Raw genomic sequence first — 23,689 nt, 5'->3', positions numbered from 1 at the left:
GAAAAAAAAAAATACAATTAAGTGATAGTTATGAGGTAGATATCCGTGACTTTTTTACAGACGCCAATTTTTTCATTGTGACGTAATTTGTTTCAAAATTTAAAATATGCGAGAGAATGATTTTTTAAAGTCTTTTTTTTTTTTTAAGCGAAATATTAGACATCAATTAATGATTCTAAGCTAAAAATGACATTTTAAATAATAGATATTAGGGCTGTCAAAATGATCGTGTTAACGGGAGGTAATTAATAATAATAATATAACCGATAATATAATACTAACACCGTGTAGACAGTGATGGGTGTGAAGGAGGATTTTGAATTCAATACGGAGGTGAACAGGGAGCCAGTGTAGGGTGTGTAGGATGGCGGTGATGATAATTAATTTTTTTAATTAATCAGGTTAAAATATTTGACGCAATTAACGCACATGGTCCGCTCAAACAGATTAAAATGACAACACAGTATCATGTCCACTTGTTGTGTTTTGCCGCCCTCTGCTGGCGCTTGGGTGCGACTGATTTGATGGGTTTCAGGCTTTCAGCACCATGAGAACTGTGTAATTATTTACATCAACAATGGCGAGCTACTAGTTTATTTTTTGATTGAAAATTTTACGAATTTTATTAAAACCAAAAATTAAGAGGGGTTTTAATATAAAATTTCTATAACTTGTACTCAAATTTATCTTTTAAGAACTGCAATTCTTTCTATCCATGGATCGCTTTAACAGAATGTTAATGTTAATGCCATCATGTTGATTTATTGTTATAATAAACAAATATAGTACTTATGTACAGTATGTTGAATGTTTATGTCCGTCTTGTGTCTTATCTTTCCATTCCAACAATAATTTACAGAAAAATATGGCATATTTTATAGATGGTTTGAATTGCGATTAATTACGATTAATTAATTCTTAAGCAGTAATTAACTCGATTAAAAATTTCAATCGTTTGACAGCCCTAATAAATATGATTAATTCATTTTATGGGTGGGTTGCACGCCATCTGTAAATATGGGTTTTCAGGGTAAAACGGACAAATTAAAAATTGTTTGGGGACTTAATGCGCCATGAATCTGCTATGGCAGCATATAGACATATTGTTCTATTAGAAACAACAGTTGTTTTGGCTTAAAATACAACAGTTTATTTTATAGAGGGGTGCGAGAGCAGAAACTGCTTTTCAGCTTTGTGTTTTCCGCCATATATTTGTTTCAAGGAAGGGCAATTTTATTTTTGCAAATGATTTTTTTCTTTGATTGAAAATAGTTTTTTTGATTGAAGCAACTTTTTCTGGGATTGAATGATTTAGACACAAATGTCCAACCGATGATATGGTCCAAACACAAAAAGGATTGCTTCAATCAAAGAAAACAGTTTCGATGAAAAATGAAGAGTTCAAATGCGAATTTCTGAATTTTTTTTTTTTTTTTTTTTTTTTTTTTTTAATTACAGGGAGAATTTTTTTTTTTTTTTTTTTTTTTAAGCAACTTATTTTTTGATTGAATACTGGAGAAACAAATCTACCTCCATACAAAACTCGCTTAGTCCAATTTGGGGCGTACGACTCTCCGTAGTTGCATCACCGTATGGAAATATTCGGTGTGGCAAAATGGCTGCCGATCCAAACAAGACAGAAATACTAACTATTTTCAAACGACTGAGATCAATTCCTACTAACAAGGTAATTCAATATGACACGCTTACTGTTCGCCTGCTGTCCAGTCGATTTGTGTTTCATGGATAGCCATCGTTTGCTTCGTGTTTTTACTAAGCGAGGTCCTGGTCTTCACGCTAAGCTAGCTGTGGCTAACAGCTGCTAGCCTGCCGGTAAAGTAGGGAACATGAAGGCCACGTATACGATTTGCGTTGGCTGATAGAAGATGGTCACACGTCGAGAATTTACGAAGCAAATAATCCCAGCCATCTTTCGTACGCGTCTCTTTGCGGTCGTGGAGTTTGACATTCATTTGACAGGTGTATTTTACAGCGTGTTTGGCTTCATATCACGTCTTGCTGCGGTATTGAATGTGTTCTGCATAACTGTGGCTTGTAGTAAATTTGTTCTTATTTTACAATACACACTCAAGAATAACTTTGTTTGCCAGCACTCCCTGATTACCTAGAATATAGACAACATCGCTATTTACTCAGGTATTTAGCATAAGGGGTGTGACAAAATATCGAAATGGTGATATATCGTGATACTTCGTATCCCAAAAGGTTATTGATATGCTCCTGCCAAGAATCGAGATATCGTTTAAAAAAGGTGTCAATGTTCAAAAAAAAAAAAAAAAAAAAAAAAAAAAAAAGGAACCAACAACTTGTTATCAAAATCTTCCACTATAATATTCCACTATAATACAACCCCTAGCAAAAAGTATGCAATCACCAGTCTCGAACGAGCATTCACTCTGATATTTTTTCATGTAGAACAAACTCAGATAGAAAGCTTGAAAAAATCACATCTCTGGTATTTAGTAGCACCACCTCTGGCTTCTATGACAGCTAGCAGTCTCTGAGGCATGGACTTGATGAGTATTCTTCATCAATTTGGTGCCAACTCTCTTTGATTGCATTTGCCAGATCATCCATGCAGGTTGGAGCCTTGCTGTGGACCATTTTTTTTTCTTTCTTTCTTTTTTTTTTTTTCAATTTCCACCACAGGTTTTCAATAGGGTTGAGATCTGGGCTATTTGCAGGCCATGACAGTGACTGGATGAGTCTTTCTCCAAGGAATGCTTTAACAGTTTTAGCTCTGTGGCATGATACATTGTCATCTTGGAAATGACAAACATACTTTCAATTGAAGGGATAAGAAAGCTGTCTAAAATTTCAATGTAAACTTGTGCATTTATTGAAGATGTAACCACAGCCATCATCCCAGTGCCTTTGCCTGACATGCAGCCCCATATCATCAAGGACTCAGGGAATTTTGATGTCTTCTTCAGGCAAGCATCTTTGTAAATCTCACTGGAACGGCACCAAACAAAAGTTCCAGCATCATCACCTTGTCCAATGCAGATTCTTGACTCTTGACAAGGTGATGATGCTGGAACTTTTGTTTGGTGCTGTTCCAGTGAGACTTTAAATGGCCCAAAATTACCTAATTGCTTGGCATTGACTGCCACTGACAGCAATAGACGTTCAATCCGTTTAAAGTGGGAGGGTGGCAGCGAATGAACTTTCGTTTATTCGCTGCCACCCTCCCACTTCAAATGGATTGGAGGTCTACTAGTGATAAACTGATTCCAATTCACAGTAGAAGCTTGTTTTTCTGTTAATTAGTTGTTTGTAGAATATCCTAGAATGATTTCCTGACCAATGTATCGATAATCATTGTATCGTCAGATCATCGTTATCGTGAGCTTTGTATCGCGTATCGTATCATGAGGTACCAAGAGGTTCCCACTCCTATTTAGCATCAATAATAATGATAAAACCTTTGGATTAAAAATCAATTTTTTGGGGAATTGTCACTAAAAGTCAATTTTATATTTTACTTGACTATAATTGAATTGTAATCATTTCTTTAGGTACTCCTGTGGAGGACTGCAGCTATCGATTATTTTAGTATTCGATTAATCTATCAACTAGTTAGTTCGAATAATCGAGTCATTGGATTTGGAACATTTAATGTGTAGCAGAAGTTCAGGAGATGTAAAATAAAGGCTTGCTAAGATTGCACTTTCAAAAGAGCATTAAATGTGAACACAAAATTCCCGAGTGTTTTTTCAAACTATGCAGAATTGCACTTCCATTTAAAAATTAAAATAACTTTAAGCCAAAATATCACGGTTTCATGGTATTGCAATTACAGCTCCAAAATGTGTTACTTTGAGATATCTGGGTTAAAAAAAACAAAAATGTTTTTTTTTCCATTGAACAGATTTTTATTTTTTAGAACATGTTAGCAAATTGGAACATAAATATGTTTAATTAAAATAAATTTAAAAAAATAACAACACATTCTAAACAAAATTAAAATGAATGCAGTCCTTCAGGTGAGCCTAAAGCCACAGCTGAACATTATTACAATCAGAACAAAAATATTTGAATTACAGTGGGGCAAATAAGTATTTATTCAACCACTAATTGTGCAAGTTCTCCCACTTGAAAATATTAGAGAGGCCTGTAATTGTCAACATGGGTCAACCTCAACCATGAGAGACAGAAATTGGAAAAAAAAAAAACCAACAGAAAATCACATTGTTTGATTTTTAAAGAATTTATTTGCAAATCATGGTGGAAACGAACTAACTAGTAACAAAAAACAACATCAATAAAGGCTAAACAGTACAAGAGGGTTCGTGCACTCACCTCTGATAGACGGACATGGGACTTAGCGAAACACTAGGGAATTTTTCCAATTAACACGACTCGAACCTACTGCTGGACACCTAAAAGACAAGGAGCAATTAACTATCTATCTCTCTTCCCCTCTCGCTCTAAAAAATAACTTGCGCACAGAAGCGCGACTGCCGGGTCCCTGCCTGTCTCATACACAAATGTATTTTCCAGTCTTCTGAAAAGTTGTAAATCTCTCGCTCAGTAACCGACAGCATCCATCATAACGTTGTGCGTGCGTCCGTTAAAGGTGTCCGGGCGGCGGAAGTGTCTTGAATTTCATTCTGCTACGAGTAGCTGTCATAAAGTGGGAAAATCATCGTTTTTGAACATTTATGAATCGTAATGGAATCGTCACATGTCGAATCGCGATGCATCTAATAATCGATTTTTTGGGCACTCCCTTAGTTATAAAGGTTGAAAAGTTGCCTAGTGTTGCTTTAACTGGGAGCAGCTGGATTCAGCCATGTTAAATGAGTAACGTCATCTGCACTGTTGCAACTAGAGGGTAGTGTGTCCACCCAAATCAATAAAAGTAAATGCAAACACTTTGAAAACAAACCGTTAAAATGCAACTCCAATTAAACGAATACTCAAAGCAGCAAAATGTGATTTTTCTAATCGAATTTCTCGAGTTAATTAATTGTTGCAGCTTTACCGCTGTGCAACAACATGCTCAAATCGAATCAAATGTAGTTATGGAGAACATTTTAGAATGATTTTTTCCTTGACAGCGATAGAAGTTCAAATTACATTGCTTATGCACTGTTCTCACACAGGTGTGTTTTGACTGCTCTGCAAAAAACCCGAGTTGGGCGAGCATTCCATATGGTGTCTTCTTGTGTATTGACTGCTCTGGAAGCCACCGCTCCCTTGGGGTACACCTCAGCTTTATCAGGTGGGCTGACAACAAATGTTTGATGCAGTTTGTCATGCTGTAATTTCTTGCAAAATATGTAATAAAAGTCTTTTAGTAATGTTTCTGTAATTGGGGATACTCTTGATCCCCCCCTTCCTTTTTTTTTTTTTTTTTTTTAATTCCAGATCCACAGAGTTAGATTCCAACTGGAACTGGTTTCAACTTAGATGCATGCAGGTTGGAGGCAATGCCAATGCAGTAAGTGGACACTGGCCTGACTAGCGCGGAAAAGTTGGCCTGACTCAGTACTTCTCAAATAGTGGGGCGCTTGGGGAACATACTTTTTTTGCTGTGCCAGAATAAAGTGAAATTTTAGCGAGAGATGAGGAAAGACCAATCTGTTTACTGTGTCTAAAAATGATTGCAGGGGACAGCAGGAAGCTAAATCAATTAAGATGTCACTTAGGCTACGTTCATACTACAGGTCTTAATTAGAGGTGTGGAAAATTTCCGATTTTAGATTATTCGCGATTCAGCCGTGGAAGATTCGAGAACGATTCACAAACATCCAAATTCCGATTATTAAAATATGCGAAGTAAAGCGGAAGTACACAACACTCAGCGCGCCGCGCGGTGTTCGGGACAGAACGGAGCGAGAGTAGCTAAACATCATGCTTCCCATTACTCGGCCCCTCGGGTAATGCCAATGCTCAACTCACGGCTCTAGCTCAACTCATGCAACGAGATAAAAAAACACAACAACATACCTGACTGCTGCCGAAAAGCTGCTTCAAAGTACAGTGCCTTGCAAAAGTATTCGGCCCCCTTGAACCTTGCAACCAGGCATGAAAATCTCTCACCTTTCGGCGGAATTCGCCGTTTTGAAGTAAAAAAGGGCGACCTACGTGAATTGCGTAGATCCGAGGAGAAATTCTTTTTGGGAGGGGGGGGGGGGGGGTCGGGAGGTTTTATTTAATTATTATTATTATCATCATGTGATTAACTTATTACGTAAACTGAGCACTTAAGAACACAGTCAGCAAATCCTTCTAGATGCTTCGCTGACGAGAACCAATCATCGGCCCAAGCTGCGTTCCATTATTCCAAACGCGCGCACTCCTTACGCGTGTACATGGAGTGCTCGGAGAGCCTTCGGTTGCATTGCAAAGCTAAAAAGCAGGCCTTATCCACATCGGGGCAGACCAGAGCGCAGCATACACACTTGCCTGTATTTGCCAGCAGATTGAATTTGGTGAGTAATGGTTTCAATCGTTTTCACGTTTCGCAATATAAAAAAGTTACTGCCATTCGTTGCAGCTTGCGTTGAACACTGCCAGAGCTAGCCAAATCTCCCATGAAAAAAAATAGCTCCCGTTAAATTGGCGTCAAGCTTGTGTATTTAACGGTAATATAAACGAAGAAACACACTGTTGAGTCAAATTAAGCGGCATTCTCTCGGATCGAGGGGGCGCCTCACATCGCTCCCGTCGTCCGCCGGAGACGCGTTATTTTCGGCTTGGATTTGAGCTGACGGCCGGTGTCGGCACAACAGCGGCCCGACGAGTGGTGGGAATGAGTCCTGCTTCTTAAAGCTTTTCAGAAATACAGGGATCCCTCGTTTTTCGCGGTTAATGGGGACCAGAACCCGCCGCAATAAGTGAAAACCGCGAAGTAGCGCCCCCCCCATTTTTTTGTGCGTGTTCAATGCATTTATTCAGATTTTACATTGGAAAAAAGATACATATATATATAAGACATGTTTTTTCACTTTTTTCACCAAAGTATCATTTATAAATGGTTTTCAAGCACTTCAAAATGTAAGAATTATGATAAGTTTTAAACATGTTACTGCCCCACCGAACTATTTTTAAACAAGAATAAAGTAGTTAGAAAATGCTTGGCTTTATTAAAAGCGTCATCGTGAGTCTACTCAAACCCTCTCAGGCTTTGGTAAACGGTGATTGGCACATGTGCAAAGTTTTTCTTTTTATATATATATTTTTGTTTGAAGCAACTTATTTGATTGAATAGTAAAGACACAAATGTCCTAGCCAAAAGGTGGCCCAAACGCAAAACATTACTTAAATGGAAACATTTGTTTCAATCAAGAAAAATAGTTTTCAAATGCTTTTTTTGTCTCAAATTTATTATTGCAATCAAAAACTTTTTTTTTATTGAAGCTACTTTTTGGGATTAAAAGTATATACTGTATTTTGATTGAAGCAACTTTGTTTTTGATAGAAGTAACTTTGTTTTTTGATTGAATAATAAAAACACAAATCTAACTCCATCGTTATTGAGTGAGAAAGAAATTAAGAAAGCTTTAAAACTAAAAGCCACCGGGGAGTCTGTTTGTTTTTTTAAATATTTATATTTCATTACATAGACATGCGTCGTAGGGAAGGGAGATTGAGGGATAAAAAAAGGAGTTAGATGAGGCTGCTAAAGGCAGTGGATACCTCATCAGCTGGGTGAATAGCAGACCTGGTAAGAACAAGTTTGCAATGATAGTCGGGTATTAAATCCAATTATAAACACAATTACAATGTTATTTTTCTATAAGATTTTTATGTCATTACTTTATTAATCATTAGGTGCTAGAGTTGTTAAGTATGGATAATAATGAAATAATAGTTTTAAGAAAACTGTGCTGTTGGTGGCTCAGTGACCATCTGATGTGGTTTGTTCTCAGATGAACAAGTTGAGGAAGGAAGTTTTGATGCAGAGGTTGAAGGAAGAAAAGAGGCAGACTGACTGAGTCACAGCCAGAAAGTGTTGATGACAGTTTTGATTTCTATTCACTGTTGCCCCCTCCCAATTAAAGTATGTCACAGTCGCAGCCAATTATTATCTAAAGCTGGTTAAAATTGAAGTTATGTTGTTTTAAGGTGTATTAAATACTTGTTCATGTGCCCCTTTTGATCTACGAGCACCCACCCCTCCACCGGTCTCTGCATGGCCCTGCTGAAACACAGTGTGGGTCGACAGAGCTCGATATTTTGTTGGGGTATACAATACAGTGTACTGGAATATATTTCCTCCACACCCTTCTCACCTTTTTAACCCCTGACCCATTTTCATGCCTGCTTGCAACCTTTCGCCACATTTCAGGCTTCAAACATAAAGATATAAAATTTTAATTTTTTGTCAAGAATCAACAACAAGTGGGACACAATCGTGAAGTGGAACAAAATTTATTGGATAATTCAAACTTTTTTAACAAATAAAAAACTGAAAAGTGGGGCGTGCAATATTATTCGGCCCCCTTGCGTTAATACTTTGTAGTGCCACCTTTTGCTCCGATTACAGCTGCAAGTCGCTTGGGGTATGTTTCTATCAGTTTTGCACATCGAGAGACTGACATTCTTGCCCATTCTTCCTTGCAAAACAGCTCGAGCTCAGTGAGGTTGGATGGAGAGTGTTTGTGAACAGCAGTCTTCAGCTCTTTCCACAGATTCTCGATTGGATTCAGGTCTGGACTTTGACTTGGCCATTCTAACACCTGGATACGTTTATTTTTGAACCATTCCATTGTAGATTTGGCTCAGGTCTTGTGCAGACACCAACAGGTTTTCTTCCAGAATGTTCCTGTATTTGGCTGCATCCATCTTCCCGTCAATTTTAACCATCTTCCCTGTCCCTGCTGAAGAAAAGCAGGCCCAAACCATGATGCTGCCACCACCATGTTTGACAGTGGGGATGGTGTGTTCAGGGTGATGAGCTGTGTTGCTTTTACGCCAAACATATCGTTTTGCATTGTGGCCAAAAAGTTCAATTTTGGTTTCATCTGACCAGAGCACCTTCTTCCACATGTTTGGTGTGTCTCCCAGGTGGCTTCTTGCAAACTTTAAATGAGACTTTTTATGGATATCTTTGAGAAATGGCTTTCTTCTTGCCACTCTTCCATAAAGGCCAGATTTGTGCTGTGTACGACTGATTGTTGTCCTATGGACAGACTCTCCCACCTCAGCTGTAGATCTCTGCAGTTCATCCAGAGTGATCATGGGCCTCTTGGCTGCATCTCTGATCAGTTTTCTCCTTGTTTGAGAAGAAAGTTTGGAAGGACGGCCGGGTCTTGGTAGATTTGCAGTGGTCTGATGCTCCTTCCATTTCAATATGATGGCTTGCACAGTGCTCCTTGAGATTTTTAAACCTTGGGAAATCTTTTTGGATCCAAATCCGGCTTTAAACTTCTCCACAACAGTATCTCAGACCTGCCTGGTGTGTTCCTTGGTTTTCATAATGCTCTCTGCACTTTAAACAGAACCCTGAGACTATCACAGAGCAGGTGCATTTATACGGAGACTTGATTACACACAGGTGGATTCTATTTATCATCATCGGTCATTTAGGACAACATTGGATCATTCAGAGATCCTCACTGAACTTCTGGAGTGAGTTTGCTGCACTCAAAGTAAAGGGGCCGAATAATATTGCACGCCCCACTTTTCAGTTTTTTATTTGTTAAAAAAGTGGAAATTATCCAATAAATGTTGTTCCACTTCACGATTGTGTCCCACTTGTTGTTGATTCTTGACAAAAAAATTAAATTTCATATCTTTATGTTTGAAGCCTGAAATGTGGCGAAAGGTTGCAAGATTCAAGGGGGCCGAATACTTTTGCAAGGCACTGTACATCCATATAATGTTACGGTGGATATCATTTATATAGGACTAGATGCAATATAGATTTGGTAGTGTTAGCAGCACATCTACAAAAAGCTAGATGCGGGCGTTATAAATGGCCGCCATCTTAAAGCAGTACACTTCCCTGCAAGGCTGTTGTAGCGAACCTTCCAAGCAAACCTAATTAACTTTTTATCTAAAATACTCCTAAATCTTTAAAATAATTTAAAAACTTTTACATGTCGAAAGTAGACAAAAGGGAAATTATGGAATAACGGGAGCAATTTTAACAAATTTAACGGTTGATTCACAACATTAAATTAATTGAATGTAGTTTAAAGCTGCTGATACAGATTGGGGACTGGAGTTTTTTATTTAATGTTATTTTTGTATATTTGTTTACTGCTATATGTTAACTTGATACTGAAATAGTAGTGTGGTTTAGCCTGAGAGTATTTTTGAACAATTTTGGAACTAATGTACAAAACATTAAAAAAAAAAAAAGAGGGAAAAAAAGGAGGGGGGTGCATCAATAATCGTTTTATAATCGAATCGGAGCCTCTGAATCGTAATCGTAATCGAATCGTTAGGTGCCCAAAGATTCCCAGCTCTAGTCTTAATGCACGAATCCAATTTTTTGTCATATCTGTTTTTTTGGCGTGCCCGTTCAGACTGCCTTTGTCCATTGAGACCATTCAAGTATTACGCATGCACACTAATTTGCAGTCCGACAAGCGCTGAGCAAGACGACCTGCATGCGCAGAAGCATCAAAACAAACGACCACACATGCTGGCTGTCATCCGTCATTCTAGGGATATCATATTTTGCTTTTTAAAAAGAGGACACAGGGGCTTACAGAAAATATTTGAGAAGCACTGAACTGAATAAAGTGGAATTTCAATTTGGCCGGTCTTTCAAGTGCAATATTGACGTGGCTGTACATGGTTGATACAACAGATTTTCTCTGTGTTTTAAGACTGGATTTTTCCGCCAGCACGGGTGTTCCACAAACGACACCAATGCCAAGTATAACAGCCGTGCAGCGCAAATGTACAGGGAGAAGATTCGACAGCAAGCGAATGCTGCACTGTCAAAATATGGGACAGATGTGAGTATGGCTTGAGCAGAAACGGTGACATTTATTTTTGTCTTGTGGGCCTGATGTAAATTGTTTTAATGACTCATTTATTTTCTTTTAAACTCGACAACAAAATCGAAAAAGGGAGGCAGGTTTCTTTATCAAACAGTTGATTATAAAAAGATCCAAATCCAATTTCAAAGCACTCTTTACAATTTACAGTTTGTGTTGAGAGGAGGCTAAGCTGTTATATGAATGGGTTTATGTTTGTGGATTCTTTATATAAAGACAATTTACAGTTTGTGGTCAAAGTAGGCTAAGCTGTTATATGAATGGGGTTTATGCGTGTGTGGTTTCTTTATATAGACAAGTTTCCTGAGCGAAATATGGGCGCTGCCGTCTTGGAAAATGTCTGCCTCGCACTTCAGGTCCGGTTGACGTTAGCAGTGTATTGACGACGATAAAACTACGAAATCAAGCCAGAGCAACCCGTGGAATCTTTAAAAATTGATTCAGCACGACCTAGATGACACGTAGATGAGATTGGATGATAGTTCGTGTTACTTCGTTGATCATTCGTGGACAAAATTCTAACAACCTGTCAGCCTGTGTTGACGTGAGGTATAGATCGATACTACGGCCATTAGAGTGACCAAATTGAGGTGAAATTTCAAATTATATTACATTTGCCGAATGCAGAAGTTCTGACACAGATTTTTTGTTACAGGGAAATGCTACAAGGTTATGTACATATGATTAGAGCTGTCCCGACTAGTCGACGTTCTCGACGTCATCGCTGAAGTAAATGCGTCGGCGGGCAAAACATACCGCCGACGGGTTAAATAAAAAAATTACATGAGGATAAAGTTTAGAATGGGGAAAAAATAAATAAATAAATAAATAAAGTTTAGAATGGCGGGCGCTCGCGATGCAAGCGGCTGTTACTGGCACCCCCAAGGGGGCCGCTGTTATTTCAATGTGACCGGCATTCAGGGTACCCGCGGGTTATTAAAAGTATTAAAAAAGCATTGAATTTAGTTTTCCATTATTAAAGGTTTTAAAAGCATTAAATTAGCTGTCGTAAGTCTGGATTTTTTTTCACCGTGGTTTTAATTTTCAAGAACATCTCAGTGCAAACTAAATTATTTCCGTGACGAAGTTATGTTTTTTTTTTAATCCATAACGAAGATGACGCGTAGAATTTTTACGATGCGCTGCACCTCGTGCGTATGCGCCGTTAGCATCATTAGCATCACAACAGCAGGCAATCGCACAGTACTGTGTGCTAACGCAAGGAACTGCTCAGATGCCTTAGTTGTTATGTTCTACGAAAGCCTCAACAAGACAACCGAGTCCAAACAGTTGGACCAGCATGTGAGGTATTGGATCGGCGACCAAGTCGCATCCGGATACTTTGGGTCGCAGTTTATGGGTCATGCGAAGGCAGTGGACCTGCTTAACATTTCAAAGTAAGTTGCCAGTTTCTCCAATTAAAATGTGTTGGATGCAATAATGTATTTCTGCACGGTTTGCCTTTCGACTGAATGTGAATTCGCAGTTTTAACTCAAGAGTTAGCCATGTTCAATGGGGTATTGGCAGGTGCACTAGCCTTAGCATGGATAAACCGGAGTCGTAGATTCACCATCACTCTCAGATACACAACACGGTTGACACTGTCTTTTAATGGAACGAGTGCGGGGTAACGTTGATCTGAATAACATGGCATGGTGATAGGCAAATTATAATGTAGGTGATAGTAAAACACCTCCTGGTATATTTAATGTTTTTCTTGTTTAAATAAGAGTATGGATTTTCTCTATCTGATTAAAAGAAATGTCTTCAATAGCTAACAAAGGATTAATATGTGTTTTTTATACTTGTAATGTGATTAGAAAAAAACAATTACCACGGGAAATTTTCATGTGTAGCTTTTTTATTTTGTGGTAATTAATGGTAAACTACTGCCATTTAGTGGCTGTTTTTTAAACTTTCACTGCCAATTGCAAGCACTTTACAGTTAAGGTGGCCAACTTGACAATCACCTGCCTACCACCTTGACTAGGTCCTCTTAAAAGGGAAACCTGTTTTATTGCAAATGTAATTTCTGAAGTTGCTTTTACAATAATAGTGTAAAATCCATTTTATTTTGGGGGAAAAAAATTCTGAAAGACCTAATATTTAAATGTGTTTTAATTGTATCTTCAATAGATCTGCATTCTTTTGTCAAACACACTTAGTAATTGAGGTTAAATTTGATGTTCAGTGCTTTATTTTTTTTATATGATTCAATATTATCAAAATAATGGGTGCGACAAAAGTATTAATTTTCAGTTGAAATGGCGTTAAAAAAGGTCTTAAAAGTCTTGAATTTAGATTTATCAATCCTGGGGGGACCCTGGCATTGTCAGATTGAGCAAAGAGGAAGAAAGTGGGCGAGCGAGTGAGAGGGAGTGAGATCGGTGAGTTGGGAAAGTGCGCGAGTAGCACGGAGTTCAGTGGCTGCAGCCCCTACGTTTTTTGTTTTTGTTTTTTTTTTATCAATAAAAGTATCCAGAAAGAGCCATCCGACGCCTCTCGTTTTTATGCACGCCGCCGCCTTCCTGAGGAGGAAATGGGCCGAACCGACGACAACGACCCAAGTGAATCACCGGTTCACTCCTCACTACGGCGAGGAGTTGAAAACACCGCCAATTACCAAAAAGGGCAGAATTGGTGATTGATTTTTTAAAATTATTATTAAATTTATTAAGATCATGGAAGCTCCCACTTGGGGAAAATATATACATACATCCTGTATATACATAATAAAAATATATATGGAAACAGCACTGGCCTGCTTGCTGTAATCCATGACTGCACTAATGTTACGTAGTTACTTTATATTATAAAGTATCATTGTGTATATACATATAGTGGTATACTATAAAATTAATACTATATATTTAATTTTTGTTACTGTGAGTATGTGTGCTTCTCATTCAAAATAATTGTCGTAATATTTCAGTGTGCCCTCTGCTTTATCTATTTTTAGGTTAAAACAAACAAAAGTTGAACAGTTTTTCCCCTCCCCCCAAAATGCGGAATGCACACCAGAAAAAGCATCTGAACTCACACAAAGTAGGGTTGTTCAGATCATGTTTTTTTGCTCCCGATCCGATCCCGATCGTTTTAGTTTGAGTATCTGCAGATCCCGATATTTCCCGATCCGATTGCTTTTTTTTTTGCTCCCGATTCAATTCCAATCATTCCCGATAATTTTTCCCAATCATATACATTTTGGCAATGCATTAAGAAAAAAATGAATAAAACTCGGACGAATATATACATATTCAACATACAGTACATAATTATTCTATTTGTTTATTATGACAATAAATCCTCAAGATGGCATTTACATTATTAACATTCTTTCTGTGAGAGGGATCCACGGATAGTAAGACTTGTGACTTTGTGTATTGTGACTAAATATTGCCATCTAGTGTATTTGTTGAGCTTTCAGTAAATGATACTGCAGCATGCCCCAATGCATGATGGGAAGTGGAACCATGATGGGAAGTAAAACCATGACTGTGCGTCGTGCTACCAATGAATATATTTTCTCTGCTTTGGGAGATAAGTTAAGGTGTTAAGACAAAGATCTATAGCCACCTTACTTCCCCACATTGCTTCCCATGATATTTCTAATTAGAGGGAGAGGGATTGCATGGTTTTAGCCAATTGAAGAACGGCTTCAAAGGCTGCCAAAATTCACTCTACTCATTTTGTGCTGCCTATTATATATTGTAGGTAAAGCGGCGTCATAACATATTGAGCGTGTCAATAAGTGAGAGGGTAATGCAGCGAATATATTAATAGCGTTAAATATTTTAATGTGATACATTTTTAAATAAACTAATTGCCGCTGTTTTCGGATTTGTTTTTTTTTTTGATAACCCTATGTTAAGCCTAAACTAAAGACTCTGGACCATGCCTCTTTTAAGTAAAAGACAATAGTGATGTGTCGGTCGCGAACGAGCCGGTACAAAGAGCCGGCTCTTTGAAGTGAACGAAGGGAGCCGGCACAACACCGGCACCCTCCCTCGAGAGCCGGCTCTTTATTTTCCCTCCCTCTCTCTCTCTCTCTCTCTCGCGCTCGCTCTCGCTTTCTCACGTGTCTGAAGCGAGGTGTGGCAGTGGCTCAGGTGAGGGAGTGCCGTGCGCAGAGTGGGAGAAAGGAAGAGAAAAGGGAGGGGCCAGGGGCTTGGTAGTACTGCACGGCACGCCACGCCACGGAGTGCACGCCACGCTGAGCACCGTCCGTCGCGCAGCTGCAAGTGCACAGCCGCAGACACACAGGAGGAGGAGGAAAAGACGACATACGAACGCGGTTTGTAGGCCTTCAAGATGAGCCGAAAACGCAGTAACATTTGGAGACATTTAAATTGGTTAAAAGTCAGATGACAATAGGGCAGAATGCCGTGTCTGCAAACTTAACCCCTTATAGCCTAATGTAACACATTTGATACACTTAGAATTTCAATATTTTGAGACTAATTTAGAAATTTGATTTTTTTTTTTAAATGATGGATGCAAGTCAACACATGCATCTGCAGGTTCCATGAGAAAAAAAATCTGGATTTAGCTAAAAGACTGGACAAATAATCACTGAGAGAAGGAGCTGGATCGGCCTGTCAAAGTTGAAGTATTTAGTTTTCTTGAATGCAAATTTAAAATAAAGCAAGGAGTAGCTTTTTTTTTGTTTTGTTCGTTGCTGCTGTTGCAGTTACTACTCACTGTTTTTGTTATGATGCAGCATGTTTGATTGTTGTTGGTTGAAGTTTAATTTTGTTGCTTGTTTATTGTTTGGAGCCTTTTTGATGTTCAATAAAATAAGTAGAAACCCTTTTCTTTGCTTGTTAATTGTTGCTATTTGCAGTCAGTAGAGTGCAATATTTAGTTCACAAAGTCATTTATCAAAATATATGCTAAATTTGTCATAAATATTTAAAAGAAAAGCTAAAGTTGAAAGAGCCGTTTGAGAGCCAAAAAGAGACAGCTCTTTTGACTGAGCCGATCCAAATGAACCGTGTTACCGAAAAGAGCCGAAAATCCCATCACTAAAAGACAACAATATTAATATCGCACAGAAACACAGAATAAATAAAATGACTTTTTCAAGAAAATAAATTAAATTGTACTTAATAACTTAAGCATTTAGGCAAATGAAAACTTTTCTCCTCATAGCTTCTGCTATGGCGTTCCATGTGTAATATTCTGATTGTATGTTATCGAGGCACCCTGAACGCAACGGTGATGTTGTTTTGTTCATGCGACGCGGCAGTGAGAGAGAGAGAGGGAGAGAGAGCGCGAGAGGGAGAGACAGCCTGCCGACTGCCGAGAGCCACAGGTTGACGAAATGTTGTTAGCGCCGTGTGTTAATAAAAAACAAAGTTGTCAGCACATCGTGTGTTTGATAACATTGCCAGAAAAACACACATAATAGGACAACATACAGCTTCCTTTTTAATGTTGTCCTTATAATGATGATCTGTTGCGTCATAAATCACTTTGTGACTTTCCACCTCCATGATGGAGCGTTCTTCGTCCATGTTCGCTGGTTAAAACGTGAATAAGCAACTGGGCTGTTGACTCCAGGCCTGGCTCCGCCCAGTTTGACGGATGTGTCGCCGGAAAAAAAAAAAAATAGCCTAAACCATCCGGCGGGCTCCGGCACGGTGGAGATGGTCCGCAGTCAACCCGGAGCACTGACGCGGCCGGTATACGTTGAACAATTGGATATAATGGGAACGGATTGGCTCCGGTGTCATTTTTTGCCAGACCCGGAACGAAGATGCATTTTGCGTAGTTGGTACCAAGGAAGCCGAACTTTTAACACCACGTCTGCCGCACGCGAGGCGATAAATCGCAGCAGAAAAATTACCGCCTTAATTTTTATTTACCATGCAATAAATGGAATTATTGCGACAGGCTTACGTCTTATCGACATCAATGGCATGCAATGACTTTAGGGCTGCAGCTATCGAATATTTTAGTAATCGAGTAATCGACTGAAAATTCTATCGATTAATCGAGTAATCGGATAAAACAAATATATTTTTAGGTGAAGAGCAATTATAAATATACATGAGAAAACAAGACATTTCATCTAATCTTGAACCATTTTCAGTCAATCAATGTCTTTGTTTTCGATGTATATTGTTGAAAACAGCCAACAATTGCATCTCAGATGTAACTAGAATTAAAAAAAAAAAAAAAAAAAAAAAAGACTAATTCACTAATCTTACCTAAAAATGCCGTTACGCTTGATAACACACATCACTTAAAAGTTAGGATTTTTTCCCCATGTGTTTCAATTGAATTTCTCTTTGTGTCAAGCCATTTTTAAGTTCTAGTTAAGTTTTAAGTTAGTCTAAACTGTAAGTCCTGATAGGATTTTGAGTTTTTGCAGTGTTCAAAATAAATGTATGATACAGGCGGTATTGGAGCACATTAGGTCCCTTAGTCTCCCTGAGTAAATGCATTCATCAAATCAATGAATGGATGTGCCAGAATTTTCTCCAGTTAAATGTGGAGAAAACAGAGGTGATCATTTTTGGGCCAAAAAAGGAAAGGTCAAAGATAAGCAGCCAACTTAGCACAATGTCACTTACAGCTACAAATCAAGTCAGAAACCTTGGCGTAATTATTGACTCAGACCTAAAATTTGATAGCCATCTAAAGTCCGTCACTAAATCCGCTTATTACCACCTAAAAAATATAACCAGAATTAAGGGGCTTCTGACTCAACAAGACATGGAAAAACTTATGCATGCATTCGTTTTCAGCAGATTGGACTACTGCAACGGTATATTTACAGGTCTTGATAAAAAATCAGTCAGGAAGCTGCAGCTAATACAGAATGCTGCAGCCAGAGTCCTCACAAATACAAGGAAGCTGGACCACATTACACCGGTTTTGAAATCGCTACACAGGCTTCCAGTGAGTCAAAGGATAGACTATAAAATACTACTGCTCGTCTACAAAACACTTAATGGCCTTGGACCAAAATACATGCTTGACTTGTTAGATTCCTATGAGACATCTAGACCCCTAAGGTCGTCTGGAACGGGTCTTCTGCATGTTCCAAGAACAAGAACCAAGCAGGGTGAGGCAGCATTTAGTTATTATGCTCCTCACCTCTGGAACAAGTTACCCGAACGTCTGAAGTATGCTCAAACTGTTAGCTCCTTTAAATCAGGGCTAAAAACGCTTTTGTTTAGCACTGCATATCCATAACTGTCTATATATTTCAATCTACCTGCCTTCTATTCCTCTTGTGCTTATCTCCATTGCTGATTTCAATCATTATTAGTAGTAGTAGTTTTTGCTTTATTTCTATTTTTGTTTTATTTTTATTTATTTATTTTTATTCTGTGATTAAATGCGATCTTTTGTCTTGGTTTTTACGTTGTGTTGATTTAAATGTGATTTCTATGGTTTTCATGTGATGTAAAGCACTTTGAATTGCCTTGTGTTGAATTGTGCTATATAAATAAATTTGCCTTGCCTTGCCTTGCCTAGGGACCAGTGCTACTTGGTGTTTTATCCAGCAATGACTACTGAGCTAAAATTGATAGTTAGCATGATTAGGTTTTTATTCTACACCCTCATCACTCCACAATGCTATGTTATGTTAAAGCCTGTATGTAAGACACGTTAGCCACGCATCGAAAGTGGTCATAATTAATTGAAACCTAGCCCTCCGCAGGGCTAACATTACGTGAGCTAGTAGCGACAGTAACGTTAATCTTATTTATAAGCGCTTAGCGCTCTTTATTAGCGCTTAGCGCTCTACTGCTTTAAGATGGCGGCTGTTTACTAACGCTGCCCAGACGCGGACGAGTCTGTCATTGTGCATCTAGTTCTACATACATGTGATCTCTATGAGACACATCAGACGCTACCTGTACCAACGTAGCATCGTGCGGGCCAGTATTTAGCAACTTCGGCGTCGTTTGTGGCGGCTGTCGGCTGCAGTAAGTTTTTTTTTTTCCCCTTCTTCCTCTCTGCACGTGACAGCGCGTTGTCCCGCATTAAAAGTAGTCCGAGCAAAACGTGATGCTTAGAGCTGTCAAAATAAACGATTACTCGAGGTGAATAAAATTACTCGGATCAGTTTTTAAACTCGAGTTGCTCGAGTACTCGTTTCAGCTCTAAATGACTTAAATACTATGCGGACAAAAAAAATAAATTTTGAGTATTATTTGTGGGCGAAACCAGTGTGTATTTCTGTTTGGGAAAATAATGACAAAGCACGATCCCTGAAAGGGTTTTAGGTTGAAGAGAAATATCAGTATTTGCGTTTTTTCCCCAGTGAACCAGGTGGTGGACCAGAGTTAAATTTGCCATCTAAACTGTTATTCTAGGAAACAGATGGGAAATATAGTTTATCGTAATTATATGTAGTTTCCAGGATGGGTATAAATGTTTGAATTCTTACAGTGTGGCCTTGAGTAATGAACGCATGTGGCCAATGGCCGTCTTTCTGTTGCAGCTATGCATCGACTCTTCGGTGGGAGGCACTGCAGCAGCTCCTGAAAAGAAAGAGCCAGACTTTTTCGCAGAACACACGCAGGTAGGTCAGGAAGATGTCTTGGAAATTCAGATACTAAGTTCAGCAGAGCTGCTCAGCAAGGAATACAAAAGATTCGGTAAACTGAAGTGATGTATGAAAAGGTAGACCAAAAGTGCACCAGTAAAAATAAACTGACTTTAATATCTTAAATTATTCATTTTCATACCAGTCAACATCGGACAACAGTTGCCCTTATGAAACATTGCTAATTGGCTTAATGATTAAACAAAACCCTTACACATCTAAAATGAAAGTGTTGGTGCGTGCGTGTTGTCATCCCCAATAGTGTGACTTTGTATTATATATTTCATAATTTACAAAATTAAAATTTAACACAATATTAAATGTAATTGCTAAAGATGCACCGATACCGATACTAGTATCGGCAGGGGGCGCCGATCCGGCCCGAAATGGTGGTATCGGTATCGGCAAGTACCAACAAAGACGGCGCCGATACCATTTACCGGTCCATTATTATAACATTTGACCGCTGCCTTTTTTTTCCTCCTGGCGCTCACTACACTCTGTCTCTGTGTTGTGTGATGACACGTGAACACCAAGAAGCTATCGCTATTGCCCTGCTCCAGACCATTGAGAACGGGCCAATAGCCACTCCTGACCAATGACAAGGCCGCTTGGCGGCGCAGACATGGCGGCGGTCGGGAAATATTTCAAAATAGAAATCCCATCAATTAAAATCAATGGCTGCATGCAAGATTTGCGGCCTGAAAGTTTCGAGATGTGGAGTTAAATCGGCCAGTTTCAATACCTCGAACCTGATTAAACATTTGAAGACGAAACGTGAACGAACACAACGAGTTTGAGCCTGCAAGAGCAGGACTGCTATCCAGAGGAAGGGCGCTGGACCGGTGCAAAAATCTTTGGTCAGTTCACGACGTCAACTTTACTTTGTCTTTTACTTAAAGAAATGCTGCAGTAATTTGGCCCCCCCTCCCGAAAAAAGGAGGCTAATAGAGAGACTGGATGCTGTGGTCAATTATTATTACTTATAATTGTTAGCGTCTGCAAATGCGGAAACAAGGTTGGACCTCGAAGCGGACAACAAGCGGGGGATACGTACAAGGGTTTAATGATTGCAAACAAAAAATAACACGAGATCGCGGGATAGTATAAATAACAAAAGGAATCCGTGACAGCAGGTCGACGGAGCTCAATACTACAAACTCGAAGGTTTACTAAGACGATAGGCAGCGAGCCAAAAAGCCAAAATAAAAACACTCAAATACCTGCACAGGGTAGAGGTTACAAACGAGTGCAACACACTAACAGAAAAAAACCAATGCAGGGGCGTAACAAGCAAATGTAGCGAGACTATAGTGCGAGATGTCAAATGGCGATCAGCAAAGCAAATATCTCGGCAGCTTTCTCTGAGCTCACCCGTGCTTAAATGCTGCGTTGATGAGCCTGCATTGGATTCAGGTGCGACGTCAGGAACGCCCCCACTAACAGCCCAGCAACAAAACACAATCTAACCAGCAGCAGAATGTGACAATAATTTCATGAAAGTTGCATTGTTTGGCCTTTGAGAGGTTTAAAAAAGTTTATTCAGTTCATTCAGAGTTTATTATTATGAACTTATTTTTACTTTCTTACTGTTGGGCTAGTATTATACTTTGTACTAGTCTTTTTCCTATTTTGCAAAGGTAAGGAACAGCCTGACAAAGCCTTGATAGCAATGATTTCACATCCAATTATGTAGCTCTTTGGGAGGGGGGGGTGGATTTTATATACATATATATATATATATATTAGGGTGGTCCACTACCATAGGGAGAAAATTAAAAGTATGAATTTCTTTGCTCCCTGGGTTGATTCTGTTTCCATTTAGGTAGAAAACAATGTGTGTAAAGTTTGAAGTCAATCAAATAATATTTAGGGGTGGCTCAAGGTCCCGATCTATCAGGCACCTGGATCCCGCCCAGTGTTCGTCGGACAACTGGGTATTAGCCGCTCATAGACGGGGGTATCATGCTTGCCAAGCACTCATTGTTGTCCAGATGCTAGAAGAGACATTGAAGATGTGGGAAATATCTTACGGTGTTGTGATACAACATAAGGAACTGTAGTTGGTCTTCCTTCCAACCGGATGGACTTGTGAGTTGCAAAGGATTCAAGTGGTGGAATCATGGCACCTTTCAATTCGAGACGTTTTGGGGGATCCTCATCAGCAGACTGATTGCTTTCATCTGATTCTTCAGGGATCATGGCTGTCACTATACACTGCTTTGTCAGTGTTGAAACAGTTTCATTAAACAAGGACAATGCCACAAGTTCCTCTGATACATACCACAGATGATTCTGCAATTTATCTCTGGCTGCTCTTCCAACACGGTCATTATGATAAGAGTGCAGTTTCCTCAGTGTCTCTAAGTCTGTTCAAGGAGCAACTGCTGCATCAGGGGCAGAAAACCATGCTTCCACATATATGAGGATGGAGAAAATACATCACAAACACATGACTCTTCAGCCCTAGTGAGATGTCTAATTTGACCACGGAACATCCAAATATTGAGACAATATAACACTTTTGCCATCCATCTGGCATGATGAAAAGCTCCAGGTTTCTTGAAATTGAAATCAGGAACGTTTCCTCCAAGGCAAACAACCACTAACTCTAAAAATTCCTTGTAATCATCTGTGTGCTTACCCTGTGCCAACTTGGATTCTGCAAACTCTAGGATATGTTCCCTGTCAGGTTGCAGCACCTCTAAGTCCTCCCTAGTTTGATACTTGGACTTGTCAAGGGATTCCCAGTTCTTTTGGAACCGACGGAATAGTTGGACATCAGGACCTGAGGAAGCTCCAGAGCATGTAGCGAATACTGCACCAAGAAGTATTTCATAAATATGATGGCGGCATGCTAAATTAAGGACTGCATGTCCAAGTTTCTGTTCTAGAGGAATGCACGCTCCAGCCCGACGTCCTGTGTTTGATGCAGTTGTATCAAAGCAAAAGCCTGCAACTTTTTCTTCCAAAGACCATTCCTGTAACAGTTCATAAACTGCTGTAGCTTGGTTCTCGCCAGTTCCTGAAGTTAGTTTTGGAACACCAAGAAGCTGAGTTTCTCCAGTAGAGACACCAGTAATCAAAACTGGAAGACGGTCAATGAGCTTCGTTGAACAAAGGAGAGATGGCAATAATTCACCATCCCAATGCACAATGCAAGTTTTCCCTTCAGCTTTGAATGCATTGTGTAGATCCATCCATTGTTGGCGACGGTGTTTTTCTCTGTATCGTTTAGCACTCGAATAGCTGATATTAATCTCACTGGGAGCATGTTCCAAACTTTTGTCAGTTTCAGCCACTACAAACAGAGCATTCCTATCTGTCATACCTGTCCTATCCAGAGCTGCTGTAAGCTCTGGGGTCCTAACATTCTTTGGTCGACACTGCTTCGTCTGCGGAGTTTCTTTCTTCTGTCTTTGTTCTATATCTAAATCCGCAGTTGATGAAGAGTCCTCTTCATCTAGATCAGTTGTATGTGCTGATGAAGATTCTTCCAATACAACCTGACTTGTAGACGCCTCAGCTTCACCAATGTGTTTTTGTCTGCGCCTCTTCAGCTCATTTTCTCGCTGTTGTGACCTTGCTTCAGTTGCAGCAAGTTTGGTGTCCAATGCACCCATTGAGCCGCCGCGGCCAGGTTCTTGATGTGCAATTAAGAAGTCTTTGTCTTCTTGAATGCTAATTAATGACATTGCATTAGCATGTGCCACATCAAATAGGTCCTTCATTGCAATTTTGCATTCTTTCTCATTTACCTCATGATGATGATGCAATGTGCACTCTGAGGGAGGATCTCAAACTTGTAGACTGTTGAGCCACCTCTAAATGTCATTTGATTAGCTTCTAATTTTGCACACATTCTTTTCTTCCAAAATGGAAACAGAATCCACCCAGGGAGCAAGAAAATTCAAAAATTAGTTTTTATGGAACACCCTAATATATATATATATATATATATATATATATATATATATAAACGGGGTGGTATCGGTATGGTATCGGTATCGGCCGATACTGCACAGCCAGGTATCGGTATCAGGGCCAAAAAATGGTATCGGTGCAACACTAGTAATTGCAACACAATATTGTGAAATATTTAAAGCAACAATAGGTAATTTTTCAACCTTTATGAGA

At 39.2% G+C, this 23,689-nt stretch overlaps 1 protein-coding gene across 1 annotated transcript in view; it reads left to right on the top strand.

Moving 5' to 3' along the window:
- The first annotated feature begins 1,571 nt into the window (after positions 1-1,571).
- arfgap2 (ADP-ribosylation factor GTPase activating protein 2) overlaps positions 1,572-23,689 on the top strand; it is a 56,841-nt gene continuing 34,723 nt past the window's right edge. The window contains exons 1-5 of the mRNA XM_057838227.1: positions 1,572-1,687; positions 5,130-5,248; positions 5,395-5,467; positions 10,812-10,943; positions 19,448-19,528. Of these exons, the coding sequence (XP_057694210.1) occupies positions 1,616-1,687; positions 5,130-5,248; positions 5,395-5,467; positions 10,812-10,943; positions 19,448-19,528 (477 nt within the window). The 5' untranslated portion in view covers positions 1,572-1,615. The remainder of the gene's footprint in view (positions 1,688-5,129; positions 5,249-5,394; positions 5,468-10,811; positions 10,944-19,447; positions 19,529-23,689) is intronic.

Source organism: Corythoichthys intestinalis, chromosome 1, assembly GCF_030265065.1.
Source record: "Corythoichthys intestinalis isolate RoL2023-P3 chromosome 1, ASM3026506v1, whole genome shotgun sequence".
Lineage (NCBI taxonomy): Eukaryota > Metazoa > Chordata > Actinopteri > Syngnathiformes > Syngnathidae > Corythoichthys > Corythoichthys intestinalis.
This window is presented reverse-complemented; position numbering and strand designations above follow the sequence as displayed.